This window comes from Elgaria multicarinata, chromosome 6, assembly GCF_023053635.1.
Source record: "Elgaria multicarinata webbii isolate HBS135686 ecotype San Diego chromosome 6, rElgMul1.1.pri, whole genome shotgun sequence".
In the NCBI taxonomy this organism is placed as follows: Eukaryota; Metazoa; Chordata; class Lepidosauria; order Squamata; family Anguidae; genus Elgaria; species Elgaria multicarinata.
In genome coordinates, this window is record NC_086176.1 from 92,218,780 (window position 1) to 92,244,181 (window position 25,402).

Below are 25,402 nucleotides of genomic sequence, written 5' to 3' on the forward strand. Positions count from 1 at the left end.
GTTTTATTGTGTTTTTATTAGAATATAAGCCTATGTGTCAGGGTGTTGCTATTTTATTGTTTTACTATTTACAGTACTATGTACATTGATAGTGCTATATGAATAAATAAATAAGGTTTTACATTGCCCATTGTCTCAGTGAAGTTACTGAGGTGGAACAATCTTTATGAACTACTAGTTGTGTACAGTATTTTGATATTACATAAATGCTGCTACCTTTTCCACCAAAGAACTTTAAAAATATATGTGTCTATCCTGGTTTTGTCAAATGATTTCAACCAAAACTACATTTATACACCTTTCTGCTTTAGGCTAAGAAGGTTTACATCAGACACACAAACGTAATTAAACCTAATTAATTACACATAAATGTAATTAAACACAACAGAAAAATTAGGCACAAAATGTAGTTTAAACTGAAAGGAGCCAGCTCAAATGTTCAGCAGGCCAAAGTCCTGCTGGAAAAAGATGGCCTTTAAAAATGATTGTAATATCATGGAGGGAACTAGATTACCTCCTGGAACACGGAATTCCACAGCATACTCATAGCAACAGAGAAACTCCATGTAGAAGATGGGCAGGGCCCTTGTGGAAAAGGCAGATGTGGTATTTTACTGTTTATTGCTATGTATTTAATGATGTAAGTGCTGTTCGGACTTCAAATAGTAAGGATGGTAAGTGGTTAATGCTGCTGGATTCAAGTGTGACAATTAGCAGTTAGAGAAGCAACTGAGAGTTGTGTGTGGAAAGTTGACAGAATGAAAGAGAGACTAGATTTGTCTGCTGCAGGGTTTAGATCAGAGTAGGATCAACATTTTATTGTTTTGAGAAAACGAGGGAATAGGAGGAGATAGAGTTGACTAGCAGGTAAAGTAGGCAAGGATACATGATATATACTGTATTGTAACAAACAAGTATTTCAACAAATGAAACCACAAGATTGATAAAATACATGAACTTATAAATTGTTAAATAAAAGTTATTTTGTTTTATAAACTGGATTGCATTCTTAAAGTACCTGAGGTAAGGTACTGGGATATATGGTGGCAGCAGTGGAGTAAAAGGGTGAATAGAGTGGAGTACAGTGTGCTGGACTGGTTGCTGTGGGGCCAAGAAGAGTCAGTGAAACACAGAATCAGTGCGCAGCAATATTCCGACTGGGTCCATAGTTGGGATCCTTTATAGAAAGAGGTAAAAAGGAGACCCAAAGGAAGCAGTCGTGACAACACACTTTAAAATATCATGGCCCAAGGCTATATCAACAGTTACATAAGAACTTCCAACTTACAGGCACAGGAGATATCCTTTTCCTTCTTACACCAGGAGATTCAGATTTAACGGTCCTAGAAGAAGATGAGGATGAACTACTAGGAGAAGGGCTCCGTCTCCCCTTCTGAGTCGGTGAAGTAGCACTTGTTTGTCCTTCTGGAGGGGGTTCCGTTGCTGGTTTGTTGGCTTCACAACCATCTCCTTTTATCGGTATTGGCTTTACCACCTTGTCAAGAAAGATATGAAGTGATTTACGGTTACCTAAAGTTCTTCTTAAAAGAAAAGAAATATTCACATTAAGTTCTAAGTATACATTTATTTATTGGATTCCCACCATACTGAATCTTATCAGTTTTTCCTTGATGCTTATGAGATTCCATTTCAAGTCAAATGAGTGTGTGCACTACCTAGATGATGCAAGCCTAGTAACAGTACTAGGCTTCTCTCATGAAAACCTGTCAGCCTTTATCTAAGTAATATGTAGTATGTATTCTCTAGACTGGGAATACAAAGTCTAAAAGGAAGCACTGAAACACTACATTTAGTAAGCAACCAAAAATAGTTTGGATGAGCTCCAAATTGCTACTTCACAATCTTTTCGACTGACCTACATGTCCACTGGAATCTGACTTTCTTTGACATCTGAGTACAATGCATAATGTTTTTGAAAAATTGTTAAGGGCGGGCTACAGTATGAGAAATGCAAGCCCAAACCCTCCTTGGCTACTCATTAGTTGCACAGTTCTTTGGATAACTTTAATAATTACCCAACTGTATTTTTGTAGAAAGACTGATAAAAGAGGGGAATCTCCTCTTCCACTCTTCCTTTTGCCTGTCTCCCTTACTGTCTTGTGTTTTTGTATACTGTAAAACTTGCAGAAAGAGCCTCATCTTTGTTTCTACAATTGTGCAGGGTCTAGCTACCTCTAAAGCTCTTCATATACTAGTATGAAAATATTGTTTGATTGTATAATTTTCCTTCTAGCTATGAATATAAACATGGTTCTTTCTTCCAAGAGAGTTGAATTTAAAATGTTAACAATAGGGGGCAGTGTTGTAATATTTTGAGCAGTACCCTGACTTCTACAACGTACTGTAGACCTTCACATTATTTGGAATTTTAAGCTTCACAATCAGCAACTCCCAGAAATGAAGCAAGAGGAATTATAATGCAATAAGGCACTCAGATGGACGCTCTTAAGGTTATGCAATGTAAGAAAGCAAATTCTGTGCTTTCAGCAATTTTTCAAAGCACAATTACAGTACTTTTATCCAAGCAGTACTTACCACAGGGCCTCTCCTACTTCTCCTTTCAAGCCATTCATGCTTCCAGGCAGGCATACATGTTGCCTTGAGTTTCTCCCTGATCATGCGCTCTTCTGGGCGGTCATCCATTTTCTGCAACCCCCTGAGGGTTTCTTTATTTTCCATGTCACGACTACAGTAAAAAAGAAGAAGCAAAAACCATATAAATGTGATCTTCAATAAACATGCTTAACCCTTGAAGCACCATATTCCCCCCCCCCCCCAATAAATGCTAAAGGATTGATTCCATTGGCAGGAGCAAGGCACTTAAGCCTTTAATGTAAACAGTTTGTTACCCTGCTATTTGGATTGTAACTATTCCAAGTATTAAGCATCAAACAAGAAGGGAAATCTGTTTTAGTAAAAAAATAAATTGTAAGAAAGGGATCCTTTGACCCACTAACCTACTACAGCCTATAATAAACACACAGTTCTTAAGAGGTGGGCCTGCAATCTCAGGCACTCAGCCTTATATCATGAGTAGCACTTCAGTTAATGACAAACTCATTTCCTCAGATAAGGAAAGGTACTGCAATGGTATGTGCCTTATCTTTCCAAAAGTTGTACGTGTAAGAATTCTTAAAATAAAAATAACTTATTTCTAGGCAGCTAGAATCACACACATTTCAACATTTAATTAGAAAAATAACAGTATTCCATCTAATATAAGTTCAAATCTACAGAAAATATGTCTAAGATTAATAAAAGCAACAAGACAATGTTTTATAAATAAGCTACTAACTAAACCCATCCCCAAAATAACAGCAGTTTCCCACATTGAAAATAGAATTTACTTGCCACTAATATATATGTGAAGTAGTTGATAAGGATATTTAAGTATCATTTTTAACAATTAAAACTATTATATGGAATCAAATTAATATTTTTCCGAAGAGCCAGTTATATGACCTATTTATATCTCCATGTTGTTTATAGTTCTATTAATATTACCTTGAAGTAAATTTAGAATGCCAACAATGAACCACAATGGCAATCATTATTGTCAACACCCATCATCAACACTGATGCTTTGTAGCCTTGAGATTAATGACTGCCATAAGATGGTCTACATGGGGCTGCCCACAGAACAGTTTCAAACCTACTCACCCCATTTTACATATATGCATACACAAACCCCTAAATCTCAAGAGCACAGGATTTATAGTCTTGCTGCTGTTTCACAACTCTGAAACACCCTCCTTTTGAAGGTCTGCCAAGAGGACTATAAAAACTGTAGGTTTAACACAGCCATGCCTCAAATGTTCCCTGAACGTGAATGCTGTCTTCCAGTGGGAGACGGCACTACTTTAAATGGGATGCCCATCTACACATACATCCGGAATGTGGATGGGAATGCATATCCACATCTACATTTTGACTTTCCCCCCAAATGCACATCCCAATGTAATTGAAACAGACAGCAACCACAGGCAGATAACCATCTAAAGGCACATCCAATTTACCATTGGTTTCTCATCCAACAAGTGATACACATATGTCTTTACCTAGATTGGTCATCTGACTCACAAATGCTGTAGTGTGTCTTACTTAGCAGAACACACTCTACTCAGCCAGAGGAGCTAAAATAGGTTTTCTACATTTGTGGGGAGGGGAGAAAACAAAATGGGCTCAGAGGATGTGTACCTGATGCTCCTGAGCCAATCCCTGGCACTTCGTTTTAAGCTACAAATGGGTCACCTCCTTGCAGTTTAAAGTACTATGGGGTGGGGGTGGTTCTGCTCGACTCCATGGCATTTATGCTATGGGATCCCATAAGGTTCCCCCATGCTTTTTAACTTCTATATGAAGCCACTGGTTTATGTCATCAGGTGGTTTGGAATAAAGTGCCATCAGTTGGCACTCAGTGACCCTGTTCAGATGACACACTAAGCCACAGTAGTTAAGCATTTTGAGCTAAACATTATGGCTTAGCGTATCGTGTGAACCATTCCTAACCATGGTGGCTACATAACCACAGTTTAAACACGCTTAGTAACCATGTGCTGCAAAAAAGGTTAGTGGCCTAACCATGGCTTAGCCTGTCGTCTGAACAAACCCATTCTCTCTCTTGTAATCAGCTGGAGATTGTAAGTTCAATGCAGCCCTCTTTTTTCCCATTTCCACAGGGACCAACTAAAGCAGCCTTCCTCAACCTGGGGCGCTCCAGATGTGTTGGACTGCATCTCCCAGAATGCCCCAGCCAGCTGGCTGGGGCATTCTGGGAGTTGTAGTCCAACACATCTGGAGCGCCCCAGGTTGAGGAAGGCAGAACTAAAGGGACAGGACCAGTGACAGGAACTCTCAATTTATCCTGTTTAAAATCCCTTCCTCTTCACAGGGGAGAACTTAAACAGCACAGAGCCTCCACTGCTCCAGAGCAGAGTCAGGCAAATGAAAGGAACCCTATAACTGAAAACGGCCACAGTGGAGCCTTCTTTATTCTTCCATGTCTACCCACAACACCAAAAAGAAAAGAGACAGATTTTAAACTACCCTGTCTGCACTTGCTTTCTTGATGGATCCACACATAGTAGCCTCCTGCCCCAGCTAGCCTGGAAAGGTACGTTCCCCTTGCTTGTTGGAAGGGTGTGTAAAGGTGCCTGCGTACATGAAAACATAGCATATTTCTAGGCTATGTGTGTCATCTGAGGATGTGTAGCTGGTTGGAGTCAGTAGTGGACTAGATGAGAGCCAATAAGCTGAATCCTGACAAGACAAAAACACTACGCATTTTCATGTTCTCATGTTCTGGTTGAGGCTGCACTCCCTATGAAAGAGCAGGTACACAGCTTGGGGGTACTCCTGGATCCAGTATTGTCACTTGAGGCTCAGGTGGCCTCAATGCCATGTAGCCTTTAGCAGCTTTGGCTGGTTCACCAGCTACAACTATTCCTGGATAGGGATGGTCTGGTTAAAGTGAGCCATGCTCTGATAACCTCTCAAATGGATTACTACAAAGCATTGTATGTGATGCTACCCTTGGAGAAGGCTTGGAAGCTTCAACTAATGCAAAATGCAGCTGCCAGAATTTTAATTGGTCCAGCCAGATGGGGTCATAATACTCCAGTTCACAAAGAGTTATACTAGCTGCATATTTGCTAGTAGGCGTTTTAACACCCTAAATGGTTTGGAACCCAAATCCAAGCATCACTCCCTATACCAACTTTCCAGTGTCTTAAGTTCTTCAAAGGTGGTGCTTCTCTAGGTTCCTTTGCCAAAGGAAGCTAATTGAGTAGGAACCAAGAAGAAGCTGTTCGCTGTGGTGATGCCCCATCTTTGGAATGCTTTAACCTTGACTGGGACAACACTGTTAGCATTTTGGCATCAGATTAAAACAACAATTTACCCAAACATTTTGTAGTGTGATATTGGTTTGTATTTTAGTTTGCTTTACTTTTTATGCCTCTAATCTGTTGTATTGTAAAGTTGTTCTATAGGTGGTGGTTGTTTTGGTATTATATTTATGGCATATTTTGATTTTATGCCTCTTGTTTATCACTCTGGTATTTTTGGATGAAGGGTAGAATAGATATATTTTAAATAATAATAATAATAATAATAATGATGTTTGTCCCTAACACACGGACCATGAAACATAGACACGTGAAACTTGGCATAAATACTAACAGGATCCTAGGGGTATAAACCTTGGGGTTATTTGGTTTTTAAAATGCATTAATTAATTTTAATGTGTCTTTGTGTTTGAAGCCCGCAATAACATCTTTAGTGGCAGACTTCCCTAACTAGCACATGGTTTGCAATCAATAGTTTGAAGGCAGGGGGAGGGAGTAGTCTAAGGAACAGTTATATGGCCACTCTCTTTCCTGGATGTGGAGAGACCCCTCCCTCAGGGGGCTATTGAGGTACAAGATGACAGGTGCCATGCTTAAGGGTGCCAGCAGGCATGGCTTCACTCAGACAGGCCAGGCACAATATTTATGTCCAACTCTGACAGTGCATATCTTTCTTTGAAGGCTTTTCTGCATCAAACTAAGGGATGTTCCAACACATGCAAAGCTGTGTCCTTTCATTAGTAAAAAATAAAAATAAATCCCAGTGTCTAACTCTCTAGGCTGCTTGCTTCCCTTCAGACTAACGTCCAAGGCTAATAGCTCACGCTCACACACACACACCCCTGAAGATGGAGTCTTTCAAAAACTAAACAAAACATCACCCTCCAAAATACCTGAATACTTTAGGGGCTGTCTTATTATACAAGAACCCACTCCTGGGCAGTGTTTTGCACTCCAGAGATAACACAGAGATTTTACTAGTATGATTGAAATATTAAGATTACCAGGCAACATAACTTGCAAATTCATGCCAGATATTCATCCACTAAAAAATAAAAATAGATCATAGTTGTATTTCCAGAAGGGCAAGTATATTTCTACATGAAGCTCCTTTGTATACAGGAAATCAAGCAGCCAAAAACAATCTTCCAAGTGTCCTAATATCCACTGTTGGCTTCCCAATTGATATTTAAAAAGTCTTTTTGTAGCTGGTGGGAGAAGCATTTATCAATATACCCCAGTAGTAAAGGCGTCACAATCTTTTAGTGTTCTCTAAAAAACCAGAAGCAACTAGCTTTCTCTCATGTGACAGTAAAACGAATCTGTTCTTGCTTACAACGAAAGAACAATTATTTAAGTGCAGGTGGAAATTACCAGCTGAAACTGAAAAATTCTCTCTCTCAGATGCAGATAAACTGTACAAATAACTTCTATAATCTAGAACCAAGAATTAATTTCAAATGAAATGCTATATGTTCAAAATTTTCAGGTCCAAACTTCATGTTCATTGAAGTGAATAAGAATTTATATGTGATTAAAATGAAAGGCACTATCTGATTCAGTTCTACTATTTTAATTAACAGTATCCCTGCCCCCAAAGATTAGATAACTTCCTGGGACATTGAGAAAAGGCCCATAGTAATCTAGTGAGAAGCCCTGGTCAGCTGGCCCTCTCAAGCTTGAGCTATAAATTATAGTATGGCAAGACTTCCAAGTGAGGCATATAGAAATCACATTACTACAAGAGCCTCTGAAGAAGAAAATGTTCCCACTCTGGTCACAGCTCTCCAGGGTCAATATTTGAACTTCAACCCTAAAACAAAGGCAAAATGAAGCAAGTCAACAGCACTTCAATGAGCTCTCTGGATACAACTGGGAAGGCTATATGCAGAGAGTTTACACTGCTACAGTGTCTTTAAATTTAAAGTTATTCCTGTTGTCTTTGATCTGGTTTCAAAATTGGTTGAATTAAATAAATCAGATCAATCACCTATTATATGGGTAAGGAACTTAGTCTCAGAGAAACCCCACACCTATTGGACTCCGCTTACATTAGAAGGACCTACTTCTATAGTATTTGTCCCTATGCTAGAAGGCAAAGACCCAGAGAGAGAGATGAAAAACTTTTACGTATGTCTCAACCCACCCACACCTCAACCCCGGTGGAGAAAACCTAGAGCTAAATGCATTTTCTATCAACACCAAGCATGGCTGTACCATGGAAGTATTTTATGAATTTATAGTATTTTTCAGTATGAGCTAAAAGACTTATCTGTGACAAAAACTGTGTCAGGATTAAAAGAACACTAGTTTAATTGTTTTAGTTATCCCACACTACGTAAGTACAGATCAACTGCTTAAATACTGCCTACCTCTTTCTAAGAATCTAGAACTATAAAAGGGAGATGAGTCCAGTGAGCTAGCCTTTTGATATCTAGTAAACAGAAGTGTGCTCTGTTTATGAAGTTTTATAATTTAATTTGCCTTTTTCAGCCAAAGGAATCCCAAGATGGCTAACATTAAATTGAATACGTATTCGAACAAATTAAGCAGCTGCCAATAGAAGACCAGAGTACCTGCAAAATAAAGAAATAAAAAGGACCAAAGAAAGCAGCCCTAGGAAAGCATCCCATCCCTAATGGGCTCAAATTACAGGAAGTCAGATTCCGGCTGGACATCAGGAAAAACTTCCTGACCATTAGAGCAGTACAACAATGGAACCAATTACCTAGGGAAGTAGTGGGCTCTCCCACACTAGAGGTATCAAGATGCAGCAGGTATGCTTTAAGGTGGAATACTGCATTATTTCTTTATTTCTTTATTCATTAAATTTATATACCACCCCATAGCCAAAGCTCTCTGGGCGGTTTACAAAAGTTAAAAACAGTGGACGTTAAAAAAAAAAAAGGGTACAAAATTCAAAACTATCAAAAATATATAAAAACAACAGTATAAAACAGTATCCATTTTAAACAACAACAGTTCTGGGGTCGATTAAGCAGGGGGTTGGACTTATAGGCTCCTTCCAACTCTACTATTCTATGATTCCATGTCAGAGGGTTTCAAATGTCCTTTGAAAAAGCACCACTTTCACCCATTTCAGAAATCCACCAAAAAGGGGGCAAACTGAATCTCTCCCAAAACCTCAGTGCCACTGTTAAGAATGCCCTGACCCAGGTTACCCACCCCCATATTTCAAATGTATTTTCAAGTGAACAGTTAAACAACGTAAAGAAAAAAACATTGAGCATCAATAGATTTCAATCTATTCCATCTGTTGGGTGCTTACTAGTAAAGAACACCCTCCAGCTCTTACTGTCACATTAATTTATTTATTAAATTTGTAGCCCAGCTTTCCGTCAAAAATGGCTGCTGCTGTTTCAGTTGGCATTACTAAAGTTTCTCCCAAATTCCAGCTATATAGTATCCATTGCTGTTTGTACTCAGGATTATGAGTTAGTATAGAATTTGATATAGTCAAATTACTAATTGCAAAAAACTCTGAAAATATGCAGATTACTCTCTAGTAGAAAGGCTAAGGACAGTACAGAAGTTTAAGACAATGAATAAGACGAAAAACATTAATTTAATGGAAAATTGATCTCCACTTGTTCTATGTTAGAATAGAACAGCCGCATATTATAATGGCTCTTATCTGATTTATGAGTACGATCAATTATGCCGTGGTAGGAATAAAAGCATGTATTTAAAGAATTTTTCAGTTTCCCTGAGAGTGCAATATAGAGGGCAAACACACTCAGATTCCCAGACATACACTGGTTTTAAAGCTGCAGATGTTATCAACAGTATACATATTTTCTGCAGCACACACTGTTGTTGCATCGCTGTGCAGGAACAATGATTTGCCGTATAAGTGGGGAACTATCCTCATTTGGCTTGTGTACTAGGTTAAGGCTGCACCAGGAGTCAAGCCTGCTAGGAAGCCACTGAATTGATGCTTGGGGAAAACTTCAGTTACTCATTAAAGAGGGTATCTGACATACAAAACAGATTCTATAGCCAACCACAGCCATAGTAAGGCATATTGTTAAGCACGGACATCTGTGCAGTTTTATTTATTAAATAACTAACTTGTTGATCTTGTACCCATTCCTTATTACCAAGGTCCATAAATTCAAAATTGTCCCATCCCCAAGAGTGAGGAGTGGGGTTTGTTTATGACGGTTATGTTGAACTTTGGAGGAGCTCCTTCTCAGTTCCAAGTTGGGGACAGGGGTTGACTAATATAGGGGTGCAAAATATCTAAACCATGGGCCAGAGGCAGCCTGCCAGCCTCCCCATCTAAATTTCAGTCTAAAGAACAATCTCCTCCTGCCTGAACCTTGCAATCTCCTCTGAGTCCTCCCATTCTCTAAAATTAGGCAGGTGGTGACTGGGAAGAGGGCTTTTACCATTCATGCCTCATTTGAGGAACACCCTCTGCAACTAATCCAATGTCTTTCTGACAACAGGTGGAGTCTATTTTATTTGCCCAGGCTTATCCATGGGCCTGTTCAGACAACACTTCAGGCTCTGTGGTTAGAGAAACTGAGGTTCTCTGGGGTTAGCACTAACCACAAGCCCTGCTGTCGCACACAACACCTTAAGCCATGGATAGAGCTGCTAATCCTGCTGCAGACGTTCTGACTGTGGTTAGAGAGTGTGCAGGGTTTAGCAAAATACATCGCACAAGACACTTTAAACCCTGCTGCTTAACCAAAAGCCTTAACCAGCAGGGTTTAAGGTGTCTTCTGAACAGGCCCTATGCGTCTCTAGCTGATTTCAATTGAATTTTTCTAGTTGGTTTTTATTTACTCTGCTGATTCCTGTAGTTTTTAAATATCATTTTATTGTATTATTAAATTTGTGTGATCCACACAGAATGGTGGCATATAACTGCTTTAAAGAAATAAAGCAGACTACCACTTGAAAGTGACCAGAGCACAGATGTATGTTTAAGATTTCCCATAACTGGTAAAGTCACTTTCCAGATTGGAATACACTGACAAACCATGAAATCTACTCATCCTCCAGAATAAATCTTAAAGTGTGGGAAGAATACATGCATCCAGTAAGTATGGTTCTCTGCCAAGAACGCATAAGGTTATACCTGCCAATGGAACTCTACCTATGTTTGAGAGCATACAATTCTTCCCCTGGTGTGAGTAACAGGGGAAAGCGCACTTACAGCAAATAAGAATTAACTCAATGGGATCAAGCAGAGAAACTTTATTAAAATGGAATAGGACCAGTTATTCCCACCAGAACAATGTGCATAAATGACTAATATTTGTGATTAGGGATTATGGCAGCAGTGATGAAGCCATACATATCTTCCTGGGGAGGGGGTTTGTGGAAAACAATGGAACCTTGAGACATCCCAAATGTCAATGGCCAAGGAATGGAACAAAAGTCACCAGCATCATCTTCTAGGACCCTCTCTCCAGCAAGGACTGGAGTCAGTATAACACAGCACTGTAAAGTCCCATCTCAGGGGATTGTTGAGAATCTGCTGGATGAAGATACATTTATTCTGGTCTGTTTTAGTACCTGAAAACATCATTTGGTGTTGCTATGTATGTGCATGCAATGGTATTGTTTTGTGTTTTGCAATATTGCAAGCCATCTTGTGAAGGCAATCTTTTAAACAAACAAATAAATTGTAGAGGCAATTTGTGCCTCTTCAGGTATGGAAAGAAAAATTCAGATAGCTGCAAGGTTAGTTTCTTTTGGATGTAATTTTCTACAGATCAATAAGGAGATTTATTATTTCCATGCCACTTGCAGCATGCAATAGAGGAGCCAGATTATTTTAGCAATATAATATTATCTATACAAGATGAAAGAGAGCAGTTCCTGGAATACATATAGTTTCTCTTACCAAAATAATGCTCCCACAAAAATTATCCACATGCAAAATATTCAATAAATAAGTGTTATACTCTAAGTCTAGTCTGCTAGATTTTTAATTCTGCATTGTTAATGTGGAACTATAACTCCAGGAAAAATATGCAGGACTACTGAAACCTTTAAGCCACCTTTACAAAGTTGTTAATCTAAATGCAAGTAATTATAATAGTCATGTTTATGTTAGAGATTTTTCACACATGCCTGGAACTCCAAAGTTACACTTCCCATAGCAATAGTTCAGTCAACCTGCATAATTATATTTTCAAATAGTGCATGTGTCATGGAGGCATTACAGCTAACATAACATTCAGCAATACAAGTGAGGCCCCATTAGAGCAGCTGTGGGAACTTCCTGGTTTGAGCATACATGTAGAAATCACTACTACAAATACTACATCAAGATTCCCACATTTCTTAATTATTGGGTTTAAACAGAACTAATACAGCAATCCAGTACTCTAGTGACCTGCTGGTGTCCAAAGAAGGTATTTCCATGATCTCAAAGGTCCTTTAGACATTTTTCTCAATCAGCAGCCCTACATGACACACTGCACACTACTTTTGAACTGACGGTAGTTTCTAAAGCATTTTTTACTATGGCACTGAAGTCAGGTATTAAGGGGGGGGGGAGATTCCAATGTGCTAGCACGAGCTGTTTCCATAAGCCTAAGCGATTCTTTGAATTCTGTCTGTTGAGGATTTTCAAATATATCAGAATACATAAGAGGATATCAACCTTAGAAAGCATTAAAAGAGGCTGCTGTTCAATCTACAGATACTCGCAGACTGATATTGCTTGCACCCAATTTAAGTTCTCCCTGAAATACGCAGTTGTCAAGTAATAAATCTGGGTGTAGTTTATCTTTCTAAACTTGTAGTTCCTTCAACAACTGAATATCAAAATCTGAAACATCAAAACAAGAAAGCCAGAACAAAACACACTTTCAGATAAAGCACCTAACATTTCAAGCAAGTGGTCTGAAGGGATCCAGGGTGGATGGGAAATATGGCAAATTCTGCTTTATTCCAAACAGTTTCAATACAATAATGAGATTGTGGTTAAATTTATTTTTAGTGCACATGGCATATTTTCCCCACCCCTTCCTTTAACCCAATGTTAACCTTTAATTTTTCTTAAAGCAAAGCCATGAACAAAAAACCCCCACTAAATACTTAGGAATATAGCCTTTAAAAACATTAAGATTGGGTATCTGGGAGATATTTAGCATTTTGCCACAAAGTGTTCAACACTCTTCATATATATTTTGATTCACTCAACCATTTTGAACATCTTCCAGTATCTGTGCACTTTAAAAGCAGCCAGGTCCCCAATTTTGGGCAGCATGTGTCTTCTTGCAATTTATAGAAACTACTGGGAATCTGAAATCCTTGCAAATCCTTGCAAATCCCCTGGAGATCTAGCAATAGATCCTGATCTACATTCTGCCTACCTAATCTATTGATCTACTTTGTGCTTGCCCCTGCACTATAGTATATTACTTTTAAAAAAATAGTTTGGGCATTCAACACTGAACAAGTACTAACAAAGCGTACTAGAGTGAACTGGCAATCTGCAAAGTCATAGTTTGTAGGATCAGAATCGGTCTGGTCTTGTTTATTTGGATCAATTTCAGATGATGCTTACCAACACTGAAGAGCTGTTTGCAGTTATGCAGGTGCTCACTTGTGAGCTGAGTCTGTGCCAATCCAAACTGATTTTAATCAGTCAAGGAAATCTGGGTTCTTTACTAGCTGGAACAGACAAGGCTTCACTTTTAGTAGGGCACTACACTATGTGGCTTGATTTGACACTGTTCAGACCAATGCAAAATCCTACATTTTGATGCCAGTTACTCTTTTGTTTCCAATCTTCACTTTTGGAGAAAGGTTGTTGAACAGATGGTTACTCTAATTTCATACACCCCAGAAGCTATTGGTTTCCTGGAATCCTGCCAGTCTGTCTTTTGCCTTTTTTTTGGCACTGCTTATGTCTGTGACCTTTGACTACAGATTGATAGATAAATACGGAACAAACTCTCTTTTATATTTTTCAAGAGCCTTTGAAACAGCTTAACATAAGGTGTTGGCAGTTGTCTCTTTTGGAGAAAACTGACAGAGATATGTCACCAAAGCCACATGTGTATTTAATATAACAGCAAATATAAGCATGGTTATACCAGTAGTTTTCTGTGAACTCGTTTTCTGTGTTAACTAGCTTAATTCACAATGTGCAAATCTCCTAGAACATGAATATAAAATTAAAAGTAAATAGTGCAAATCTCCATGCATGGAGAAACATGTTAAATTTGCAAAAATTTCGTGAAGGTGGGAAAAAATAACACTAAATTTGCAGAAATCTCCCTGAAGGTGGAAAAAAGTATTGCTGTCCAAGGAGGCAATGAAGTGGAGGAGTAAATAGACTAGTGTCATTTCAAGATGTAATAGAAAAGAGAAATCGTTAACAAAATTGCGAGGAGTGACTGGGTTCGTCACCTCTCTTACCAGGTTGCCCTGTTGCCCTTTCCCTACAATTCATGCACAAGCCACCATGCCAGGTTTGCACTCTGAAAATAAGCCATTTTGAACAATGCAACAACAAGCCATGGATTCTCAGAGTTGCTTGTGCATGGTTATGAAACCATGCTGAGAAACTGTGCCAGGTCCGGATGTTACCAGAAGGCACTCTAAAACAATCAAGGCTGACAACCCACAGTTGATGAGCTTCAATTTTTCATGGAATTATAGTTTGTATGGAAGTAAAACCAGTCTCTAAGCTAAAGATACTGAGCACAAGCAAACACACACATACACACACGTGTCTAATGAAGCAGTTGCTAAAATAAATGGCCATTAAAGTATAAAGAAGCAGTGTCAATTTGTTTCCCAAGCTAGTTCCTGCCAGATTTAAGACCATATACTGAATAAAAAATCAGCCTGAGGTGTAAATATCTCCTTGAAATGCAGTGTTATGATGTGTTGTAATTAAGTGTGTGCATCATGATTGTGCATCATAATAAATGCATCATAATAAATGCAGTGTGCATCATAATAAATGCAGTGTGCATCATAATTAAGTATAAACACACAATACAATTTGAGTTTCTCAGATCAATAGATTATACATTAATGTGTCCAAAATTCTGAACCTTTATGGAATCCAACACACTGATGTCACTTCTATCTCAAAATTCATGCAGCATTTCTATGTGCTTAAATATTGAAATTTTCTCATACTCAAAACATAATTATTTGCAGCACAAATATACTACCAACCAGACCAAAACTGCATCTTCTACATATACCCTATGAACTGATAAGTTATGGACAACCCACTGCACCAAGTTCTACCTTGTCCAAGGAATTATCTAAAGATATCTAATGAATATGCCAACCTTCTGTGTAAAACTTATTTCAATGTACAAGGAGAAAGATTTTAGATTTGGCATATATTTGAGTTGAGATACACATTTCATTTTCCTATTTCTGAATGATGCAAAATATTCAGTCTAACAATCCTATTGCAACTTACACAGACTAGAGTGCCAACATAGGTTAATTATACACATTGCTAGAAAAATTCATCACCATCCTTCTCACATTCTTCACCCCAGAAATGTTGCATTACATAAATTAAATCTGAAAGCAGCAAGATGTTTACTTCCACTCATCCCAATTGCTCACATTTTGAATAGCCAAACTGTCAGTCTTAATTTATTGTTAGTAACATAGAAGACTATAAATGGGTATAAATAGTAACATGAACATTGTAAGAACCTTTTGAATTGAGGCAGAAAAGTTCTGCAACAAGAAAACTCAAATTCTGCATCAAAAAGTAAAGTATACATTAAAATTAGGGATAGGATCCAAACACACACATACGTGTATGTATGTGTATCCATGCACTTCTCCACGTACCCAGGTTCCTCTTGCCATATTTCCCATTCTTACTGCAACTGCTGCAGAAGGCTCCCCTGAGGATGCCCTAACTTTCTGGAGAGGCTTTTCCAAAGGAGAAAATTCAAAAGCTCAGTATCACAGGCAGCAGCTCCAGCTATTGAAGCCTATCAGCTATGATTATACAACTAGAATGAAAAGTATTTATTTACTTAGTTATTCATTTGATATGTACCCTGTCTTTCTACTAAGAATAGATAGCACTGAAGACAGTTTACAATCATAAATAAAACTTCATTAAAACAATAAAACACACCACAGCAACCATATGATACAATTAAGAAAACAATACAATTAATAAAACAAGCAACTAATTGTCAGTGGTTTGCATCATATTTCAGTGCATCATCTTCACTAGGAAATGTCACAATCTTGAATATACTATGTATATTTATAGCTGCTACTTGCATATGAAGCAACACAAGTCCTGCTACAGGACAAACAGATTTAATAATCCAACAACTAAAGTGTTCTTGAATGCAAACTTTGAACAGATTTAAAAGCAACTAAAATGCAAACATAGCATGCAACCTATATAACACATCAAAGAGCTGCCAGCACAAGTTAAAATCAAGGCATAACCTTGGCATTCACCAGGAAGGTAATTTAATAATTCTTCGTAATTGTGTACTAACATCACAATAAAAGCACTCCTATTTTCTGAAATTACTGGTCTATAGTTCTTTTTATATTCAGAGAGAATAATACCTCTTAAATCTATTTGACATGCCACTGCACAAGTGGCAGAAAAAAGTTTGAAAAAATGAGGGAGAAGGGGGGGGGGGGAAGAGCTGAGATGAATATATAGCCACTTATCAAATATTCTCTAGTCTGAACAATTTCAAATTTCATCAATTAATATTGCTAATTCTCCAAAATCTATCCTTCAGTAATTTTTTTGTCAATCTAAAGCAAATTTTGTAAACATGAGCTTTCCTAAAGGATTATATTCCCATGAATAAGGATCAGCTTAAATAAGAAGTTCATATGAATAAGGATAAAGAAAATTTTCATTTGCTAACTTTATTCAACACTCTAAATACAAACACCCATTATCTATAATCACATTTTTTCTTCACATCCTTTATTAAAGGCATGATGCAGGAGCAAATAAAGTTTGGATGGCATAATTGGGAAAGTGGGGAGGAGGGCTAAGCATCCAATACTGCTTTCCTGATCAAAATAGCAGAAATGCAACCTCAACCCTCCCCAGACATCGATCATGGATCTCCGAGCATAACTTGCAGTTAGGTAGCAATAGAGACGACAATAGTTAAGCATATTCAGGAGAAGGCAGTCTCTAAAATATGTTGCCTAACCTATTCAATCATTATAGCCAGCACCTTATATTTTCCCCGGAACAGTTATTAATCATCACACCACCATCACTATGGTGCAATGTTCCATTAATTGAAAACTGCTGTTTGTGCATGGGCATATATTAAGAAGATGAGCTGTCAAATCACCTTCAGGGCTATTCAATACTGAATAGGAGAATTGTCTGTTCAACTGGTTATTATTTCTTACTACTAACTTACTTACTTACACTTAGTAGTATACTAGTTTCATTACTTCACCAAATAAGTTATTTCTGGTATAACTGACTCCTGTACTCCAGGACTCAGGTTCTCTCATATTTTCAACCAAAAGTCTGACTAAACTTAATATCCTTTACTTCAGAGGAGAATAACCCAGTGCAGCCATTAAATAAGACACAAAAAATAACTACTCAGATGGTTGCTACCCACCTGCTTCCTCTTCTCTTCTTTTTACCATTCTCCATTACCTCTTTCTTTCTCCCACTTTTTAAAAAAGAAAGCTCAGAGTGGTTTCCCAGACGGGCACTGGTCAGCTCCACACCTGCTTTGCTTCACTATTATAGAAAAGGGTGTTTCCAAATATTCTAAAGTTCCCTTGTTGTTTTAGGGTTCAAACACCACATCCCAGTGGGTTATCTTATCATGTGAGTGGGCTCCAATCATGCATGGTGTGGAGAATGTAGATAGGGAGACATTTTTCCTCCCTCTCTCAAAATACTAGAAACTGGGATCATCCCATGAAGCTGATTGGTGGGAGATTCAGGACAGATAAAAGGAAGTACTTCTTCACACAGCGCATTGTTAAACTATTGAATTCGCTACCACAAAATGTAGGCCACCAAATTGGGTGGTAGATAAATTCCGATAGAAGACAATCAATGACTACTAGTCCTGATACTACCTCTAGTAGCAGAGGCAGAAACCTACAGAAGACTCTTGATTAAGAATACAAGTCAACATACTCTGTATAGAGCAAGACACCATCCTGACAATTAACCTATGTTGAAACACAATCAAATCCACTTGCTACAGGAAATTAACAGCACAGCCAGCCAAGAGAGATCTATCCCTTACTTTAAGATTTTTAAAATTATAATCACCTCTTTGAACAAGTGCCATAAACCTTTTACAGAATATCAAGGCCACAGAAAATGAAAAGACAGAATCAGAATACAAGACAGTTTCGCCTATTATATAAGCAAATATACTTTGATTAGTGAAAGAATGTCTGGACTGTAATAACCAAAGATGCACAGTTTAGCCTCCAACTCAGTTTGCACAATGAAAAAATAAAACACACCCAATATTAGGACTCATATTGGCCTGAATGCTTTATTGGTTAAAAAAAAATACATATCACACAATACACCTCTATTTGATTTATATCAATTACAGCAATAATAAAATACAATAAAATTACTACTACAATGACATTATAAAAACAAGCAGATAATACAAAAACATTGGATAAAACTTATCTAATAAAACAAATGCATGCCTAAAACTGAAGGTCTTGGCCACGTGGCAAAAATGCTGTTAAAGACATAGGCCTAATCTACACCAAGCAGGATATTGCACTATGAAAGTGGTATGAAAGCAATATGTAAGAGGTAGGAGCCACACTACTGCTTTATAGCAGCATTGAAATGCAGTGACAACATACCATATACCGCTTTCATAGTGCTATATCTTGCTTGGTGTGGCTCCTGCCTTTTATATACCACTTTCATACAGCTCTCGTAGTGCTATATCCTGCTTGGTGTAGACTAAGCCCTAGTCTCCTGGGGCAGAACATTTCACAATTTAACTGTGGCCACAGAGAAGGCCCTTCCTCTTGTCACCATCGACCATGCTTCCACCATACTTTGGACATATCCTGGACTGAAGTCATTTAGGGCTATAAAGGTCATCAGCAACACTGAACTCTGCTAATGTTTATAAACAACAAAATTTTAAAAGTTTGCGCTTCATGTAAGTTCAATGCTACTTTAAGCACTACCCTTCTACTAGCATTTTTAGTAACTTTGAGGAAAAACAAGGCCAAAAGGCAAAAAAACAATATTATGCAGTTTCAGTTCATGACATCTTTATTATTAAGCATGTTCAGAATAAAAAGTAGAGGTGATAGCCAGTGCATTATTACAATATAATACATCTATAATAATATTTCCAAATGAAGAGCAGAAGGAATAAAAATACCAATGATTACCCTTTAGGACAGAAGCTACACCTATAATAAGCTGAAGGTATATCATTAGAAAAAGGGGGCCCTTGGCCAAGACTAGGAGCCTCACTTCCCTAATGGCGCCTTCAGTTTATTATCTCAAATGGTCATATGGCTTACAACCAGGATCTCATTATTGATAAACTGCAAGATTACGAAAGTGCCTGTTATAAAAGATTCCAAAGCTAAGGGAATGCAAAGTTGTATTACATATTAAATATCAATAGCCATATTCAGCCATTCTCTCCCCCATAGATTGTGAGGGCGGAGAGCAGCATCTCCACATGTTGGTGAAGCAAACATCTAAGGTCTGTTGACTGGATCAATAAATTGCTTGCAGTGAAGAGCCTTCTCTACTCATTTATGCTCTTGGGTAATTTAAATCCCTGATCTTCCCCACTCTCCTCCTCACACAAGTAGGTGGAGGCAGGAACATGCCCAAAGAGGACATTTATTTTTATTATTTACAACAGCTATATACTACTCCATATCTAAACAGATTCTGGAGCAGTAGTTACTGTATATCAGACAACCTCATCCTTAAATGTCATTTCATTTGTATACCAGACAACCTCATCCTTAAATGCCATTTTACAAAGCAAATCTGAAACTCCCCTCAGTTACAAAAGAAAATTGCCATGAAGGGTTGCTATTTGAGAAACAAAAGTGTACACAACCACTTGTGTGGTTCTTTGGATCCAGGTTACTGGATATTAGAATTTATGAGCTTTTGCAAATCATAAGAATTTGTTCAGATATCCTAAGCAGTTCATAAAAGCAGATTAAACCCCTTTATATATATATAAACCCCTTTATACAAGGTAGTAAAACTCAACACTGTACAATGCAGCTTTATGCTTTTCTAAGAGTGACAGTTGTTACAACAAGAACAGTGTATTTCTAAGAAACTTAGCCATTTCTACAAATGCTTGTACAGTGGGGTAACACCACACATCCCTTTTTCCAAAACAATGATTAATCTCCCAAATGATTTTTGGTCATTCAAAACAGAATAAATCTATTTCAAAAATAAGCATATGCTCCAACATGTATAACTTACAAGGTGATAGCTTACAAGGACGGGCTGTAGCTCAGAGGCAGAGCACAGAGTATGCTGATGACACACAGCTCTATCTCCCTGTAACATCTGAATCAGAAGAAGCTGTGCAAGTCCTAGATCAGTGCCTAAACTCAGTAATGGGCTGGATGAGGGCCAATAAACTGAAGCTGAATCCTGGCAAGACTAAAGCCCTGTGGGTGAATGGTTCCCAAGTCCATGAAATAGGCTCATTGCCTGCTCTGGATGGGGTTGCACTCCCTCTGAAAGATCAGGTTTGGAGTTTGGGGGTACTCCTAGATCCATTATTGCTGCTGGAGGCCCAAGTGGCCACAGCAGTTCGGAGTGCTTTTTACCAGCTTCGGCTGGCACGCCAGCTATAGCCTCTTCTGGACAGGTATAGCTTGGTCACAGTGGTACAGGCATTGGTAAACTCAGGACTGGATTACTGCAATGTGCTCTATGTGGGGCTGCTCTTAAGGCTGCTCCAGAAGCTGGAGCTAATGCAGAATGCAACAGTTCAGCGGTCGTCAGGAGCTGCCCCCTTTCAGCATATAACTCCATTGATGAGGGAATTACACTGGCTGCCTATTGGCTACCAGGCCAGGTTTAAGATTTTGGTACTAGTGTACAAAGCCCTAAACGACTTTGGACCAGGATACCTGAGAGAGCACCTTCTCCCTTACCCACCTGATCACTGAGGTCATTGGAGGGCTTGCTCCTGGTGCTTTCACATGGACCTATGGCCCGACTGGAATCCTCCAGGAGAAGAGCCTTTAGGAGACCCTTCGCTATGGAACTCTCTGCCCCTGGAGGTCAGGCAGGAGCCAACACTAGGCTGCTTCTGGCACCTCCTGAAAACAACTCTATTTTGAGAAGCCTTCCTCAACTGACTAGCTACTTCTTTTTTCTGGTCCTTTATTTTAAACTGAACAGTTTTAATTTTCTTTTTAAACCCCCCCTTTTTTTTTTACTGTTTATACCTATGTTCACCATTTTGGAATCTTTTTTAGATATTGAGCAGTACAGAAATATTGTAAATATTTTGCATGAAGAAGGTCCCAGGTTTGATTCCAGATGGAGATAGGAATGAGTCTTGCATGAGACACTGGCAACCTAGATTGCCTAATGATCTGATTCAGTGTCCTGATTCACACATAATACTAACTTATGTTGAATTTTGGGTTGTTTCATAGCTTGTTCGTGGGTTTCTACATCTGTATTAAAACACATTAGTCAGTAAACATAGCAGAAGGATGTCTGAACAAATTTAAAGATGGATCCTTGGGGGAGCGGGAAATACTACTAATTTCCTTAGTATATGCTCATTTAATCATATCTGGAATGTTTTTCTACTACATACTAACTCAAATAATTAGAAAGCCACATATTTTGTTCCATCATTCAAACCACAAGCTGAACACACACACATCCATGTAGATAATTCTATATTATTCTTATCAATGTTCACTGTTCTGACTGAGCTTAAATCAATGTTTTTTATAACTCGTTTTCTTGGTGTTGCAGGATAAAGGTATCATACTGTGTGAGAGTATGTTACCCATCTTTTCACCCAGAGAGATGTTCCTTACCCAATAACTAAAAATATTTCCCTGATTTCCCTGTGGCTTCACCTTCCTTTTCCATGAGTCAGTATTGGGCCCATTTGCTTCATACCAGTTGTTTCTGTCTAATAAAACACCCACTGGTTTAACTAACCTGTGAGCTTCCAGCACAATTTCCCCCCAGGCTATGGTGGTCCTCAGCCATTCTTCTAACTGAGATACTAATCTGGGGTGCTTCCTGATGTGCCTTTTATCTTGCAACTGCCCTACCTCATTCCTCTTCCATTTTTATCGATCCCATGTTTTTCCACCACTTATTCCATCTTTTTTTCATACCAGAAAAAAAAAACCAGTTAAAGAGCAAAAGACGGAATAGGTGGATAATGCCTTTTGATTAGTAGCATTAGAAGCCCTCTGTCTGGAAGCACCCTTGATCCAATCTAGAAGTTAGAAGAAATAGCATAAAGACATTCCCTCATGATAGAAGTGTCTCCCAGCTGCATTTTAGTCTTTGGAAGACACTCCTTAAAGTCTCCTTAGTGTGATATCCTCTAAAGCAATACATAGTGGGGGGATGATTCCAAAGGAAGGCAGTCTTGCCACAAGCACATATCCTTGCTACCTGTGCTCATAAGACACACAAGGAGATGCAGTGAGAGTTTGAGGCCTTAGCTAGACCTAAGGTTTATCCCGGGATCATACCTGTACACATGAGTCACATAGGGGATCCCGTGAGCAGGCAGGGACGACCCCGGGATGATCCCAGGATAAACCTTAGATCTAGCTAAGGCCTAACTGAGTTCAGACAATTACACAGGGGGGAAAGCCATTGTGGTTTCTTCCCTGCCCCAGTGGTCGCTATTTCCATATATCCAGCAATGCAATGCAACTTGATGCAGCAGGTTCAGATGACAAGCCAACCCATGGGGTTATGCAAATGGTAGACATGTGGGGAGAAGCCACCATGCATTTTTCTTCCTGCACAATCGCCAAACATACCCTCTACCTACAAGCGCTCCTTACACCAGTGGCAGCAAGAAATTTATGTGACCGACTCCCACTATTCACCAGCCTAAAAATCTATGAAATATAAGAGTTATCTAATGGCCTATGATGGGGTGGGCACAGAAGGTAGATAAGAATCTACTGGTAGCTCTTTGGGTGATTTTCAGAAGATCAATAAGGATTCCTGAATTCCAATTTGAAGTAACAACAAAATGGCACCCCGCTTCTCCAAAACTAGAATGTTGAAATGAAAAAACTGAGAGACGACCAGCAGTGGATTTTTGTGTAGGAGGACTGAGATTTCAATTTAGTTCAATTTAGACCAGGCTATATCCTGGGGCGAACCCCAGGATCGTCCCTGTGCGTCCACATGACGCACAGGGGATTCTGGGATCAGGCAGGGATCATCCCTCCCTTGCCCTGGGATACAGCCCTCCCCTTTGGGCCCGCTTTTTCCGCAGTCTCGAGACTGCGGAGTGTGTGGCCCATTTCTGCGGGTTTACTCACGCGGAGCCAAGTGCTGCGCCCATTGGGGTTGGGGGAGAGCGGGGAAATGAAATGAAATTTTAAAAAACCACTTACCTTTGCGCACAACCATTTAAGAAAACAAAAAAATGGCAGGCTCGACGCCTCTCTTCCTAAGGTCGTTGCATCTTACGTGTAAACGGGGGCGAGATTTTGCGTTAATCGCAACGCGAGGTTTCCCCTCCTCTCCCCCGGACTTTCAGGTAGGTCTAGCTAAGGCCTAAGTGTCTTTTGGCTCTGGTTGATATCTCAGGGTTTTAATAAAATAGATCCTGCAGGTTAGCCACACTTGACCTATAGCAAGGAACAACTGCCTTGAGAAGACAGGTTCCTGCAGCCAGAGATTTAAGACCACGTGCAAAGTCACCACTGCACTATGACAACTGCATGTGGCAGTCATCCTTCTATCTTTAAAGAGCTACTGGCTCTTTATGGATTAAAAAAAGACATAAAGAGCTACATGCAAAGCCTCTATAGCACTAGAAGTGAGATGGGGGAAGAGACGTGCAAGCACAAACTCCAGCGAAAAGCAAATGCATGTTCTCAAACTCACGTTTGCCAAGGTAATACAAAGAGTGTTGGGGAGGGGAAATTTGCAACCGAGAATCAGCAAGTTACAGAAGATAAGAAAATGTATGCTTATCCTTGTTACTCTGCTTGCCAATTCCCCCTCCCACCCTATCAGACTTATTTCTAGTCACTAAGCCAGCTCAAAGGCAAAAGACAGGTTAAAATCTGTGTGGCTTTTGCAGGCTAAAATCAGCAGGCTGGGAAGTGTTAACCCCCCCACTCCTGCATTAGGCTCTATTTCCATGTTTTCCTTAATGTACAGTTCCACCTATAGCTGTAAGAATAACTGGCTTTTAGGCTAGAGACAATGAAAGTATGATACATACTTTCTATAATTTTTCTATTGTGGTAAAAAAAGATGGTACTATGGGAGTTGCTTCATATGTGCTCTATCTTCAGTAACAGTACTAGGCCTAAGATAGTCCCCATAGGAGCAGGAGTGGAAGTAGACTGATCAGCAAAGCAAGGGGTGGATATCACCACCTGCCCAACATCTTATTTCCAAGACTGAGCTAGAGCTTCTATATAAAGGGTAGCCCAAACACAGAAAATTACAGAAATCTTGCTTTAAAGCTATATAACAGAGGTAAGATGTGGCCCTCCAGATGTTGGATTGCAACTCCCATCAGCCTAGCCAGAATAGCCACTGGGATAATAGGAGTTGCAGTTGAGCAACATCTGGAGGGCCACAAGTTCCCCATCCTGCTATACAGCAACAAATGACAGTTGCTAGGCATAACTCAGAAGGAAGGATGGCTTTCATCAACCCAAGATGGGCACATGTTCAACTCAAATAAAACATAAGAGCAGTCCTGTTGTATCTGACTAGGAGTCCATTTTGTCTAACATCCTGTTTCCAACAGTAACCAGCCAAATGTTTCCAGGAATCCCAAAAACAAGGCATAAAAGCAACAGCGTTCTCCTATTGTTTCTCCCTAAAACAAGTATTCACAGGTGATTAATATTATGCATCTGGTATCAATGGAGAACTACCCCCATGAGAATCTGAGGGCAAACCAACTGAACTGGTTCCCCATCCCTCTGATGAAATTATCTTGGAGAAGCCTGTCACTGTTGGAAGAACTCATAAACGTCTAAACCCAACCAGGTTGGCACTGTTTTCTCAGGGTTAAATTCACAAGGCATGTAATATGACCTCATGTTTGCCTTTAAGTGTATCTTGAAAGACTCACTTTTCAACATTTGGAATAAACAAAAGCACAACTTGGGCCATAGCTAGACCTAAGGTTTATCCCTGGATCGTCCAGGGGTTGAACCTGTTCATCTAGGTGACACACAGGGGATCCAGAGCTCAGGCAGGGGCGAACCCTGGATGATCCCCGGATAAACCTTAGGTCTAGCTGTGGCCTGAATCACACCAACTGGCTGCAAATCTGAACTGAAAA

General features: G+C 39.2%; 1 protein-coding gene across 1 annotated transcript in view; it reads right to left on the minus strand.

Moving 5' to 3' along the window:
• The window catches only part of MAP3K1 (mitogen-activated protein kinase kinase kinase 1), a 64,563-nt gene that overhangs the window by 31,245 nt on the left and 7,916 nt on the right, over positions 1-25,402 (minus strand). Inside the window, exons 3-4 of the mRNA XM_063128779.1 lie at positions 2,557-2,707; positions 1,289-1,495 (exon numbers count right to left, since the gene is read on the minus strand). Of these exons, the coding sequence (XP_062984849.1) occupies positions 1,289-1,495; positions 2,557-2,707 (358 nt within the window). The remainder of the gene's footprint in view (positions 1-1,288; positions 1,496-2,556; positions 2,708-25,402) is intronic.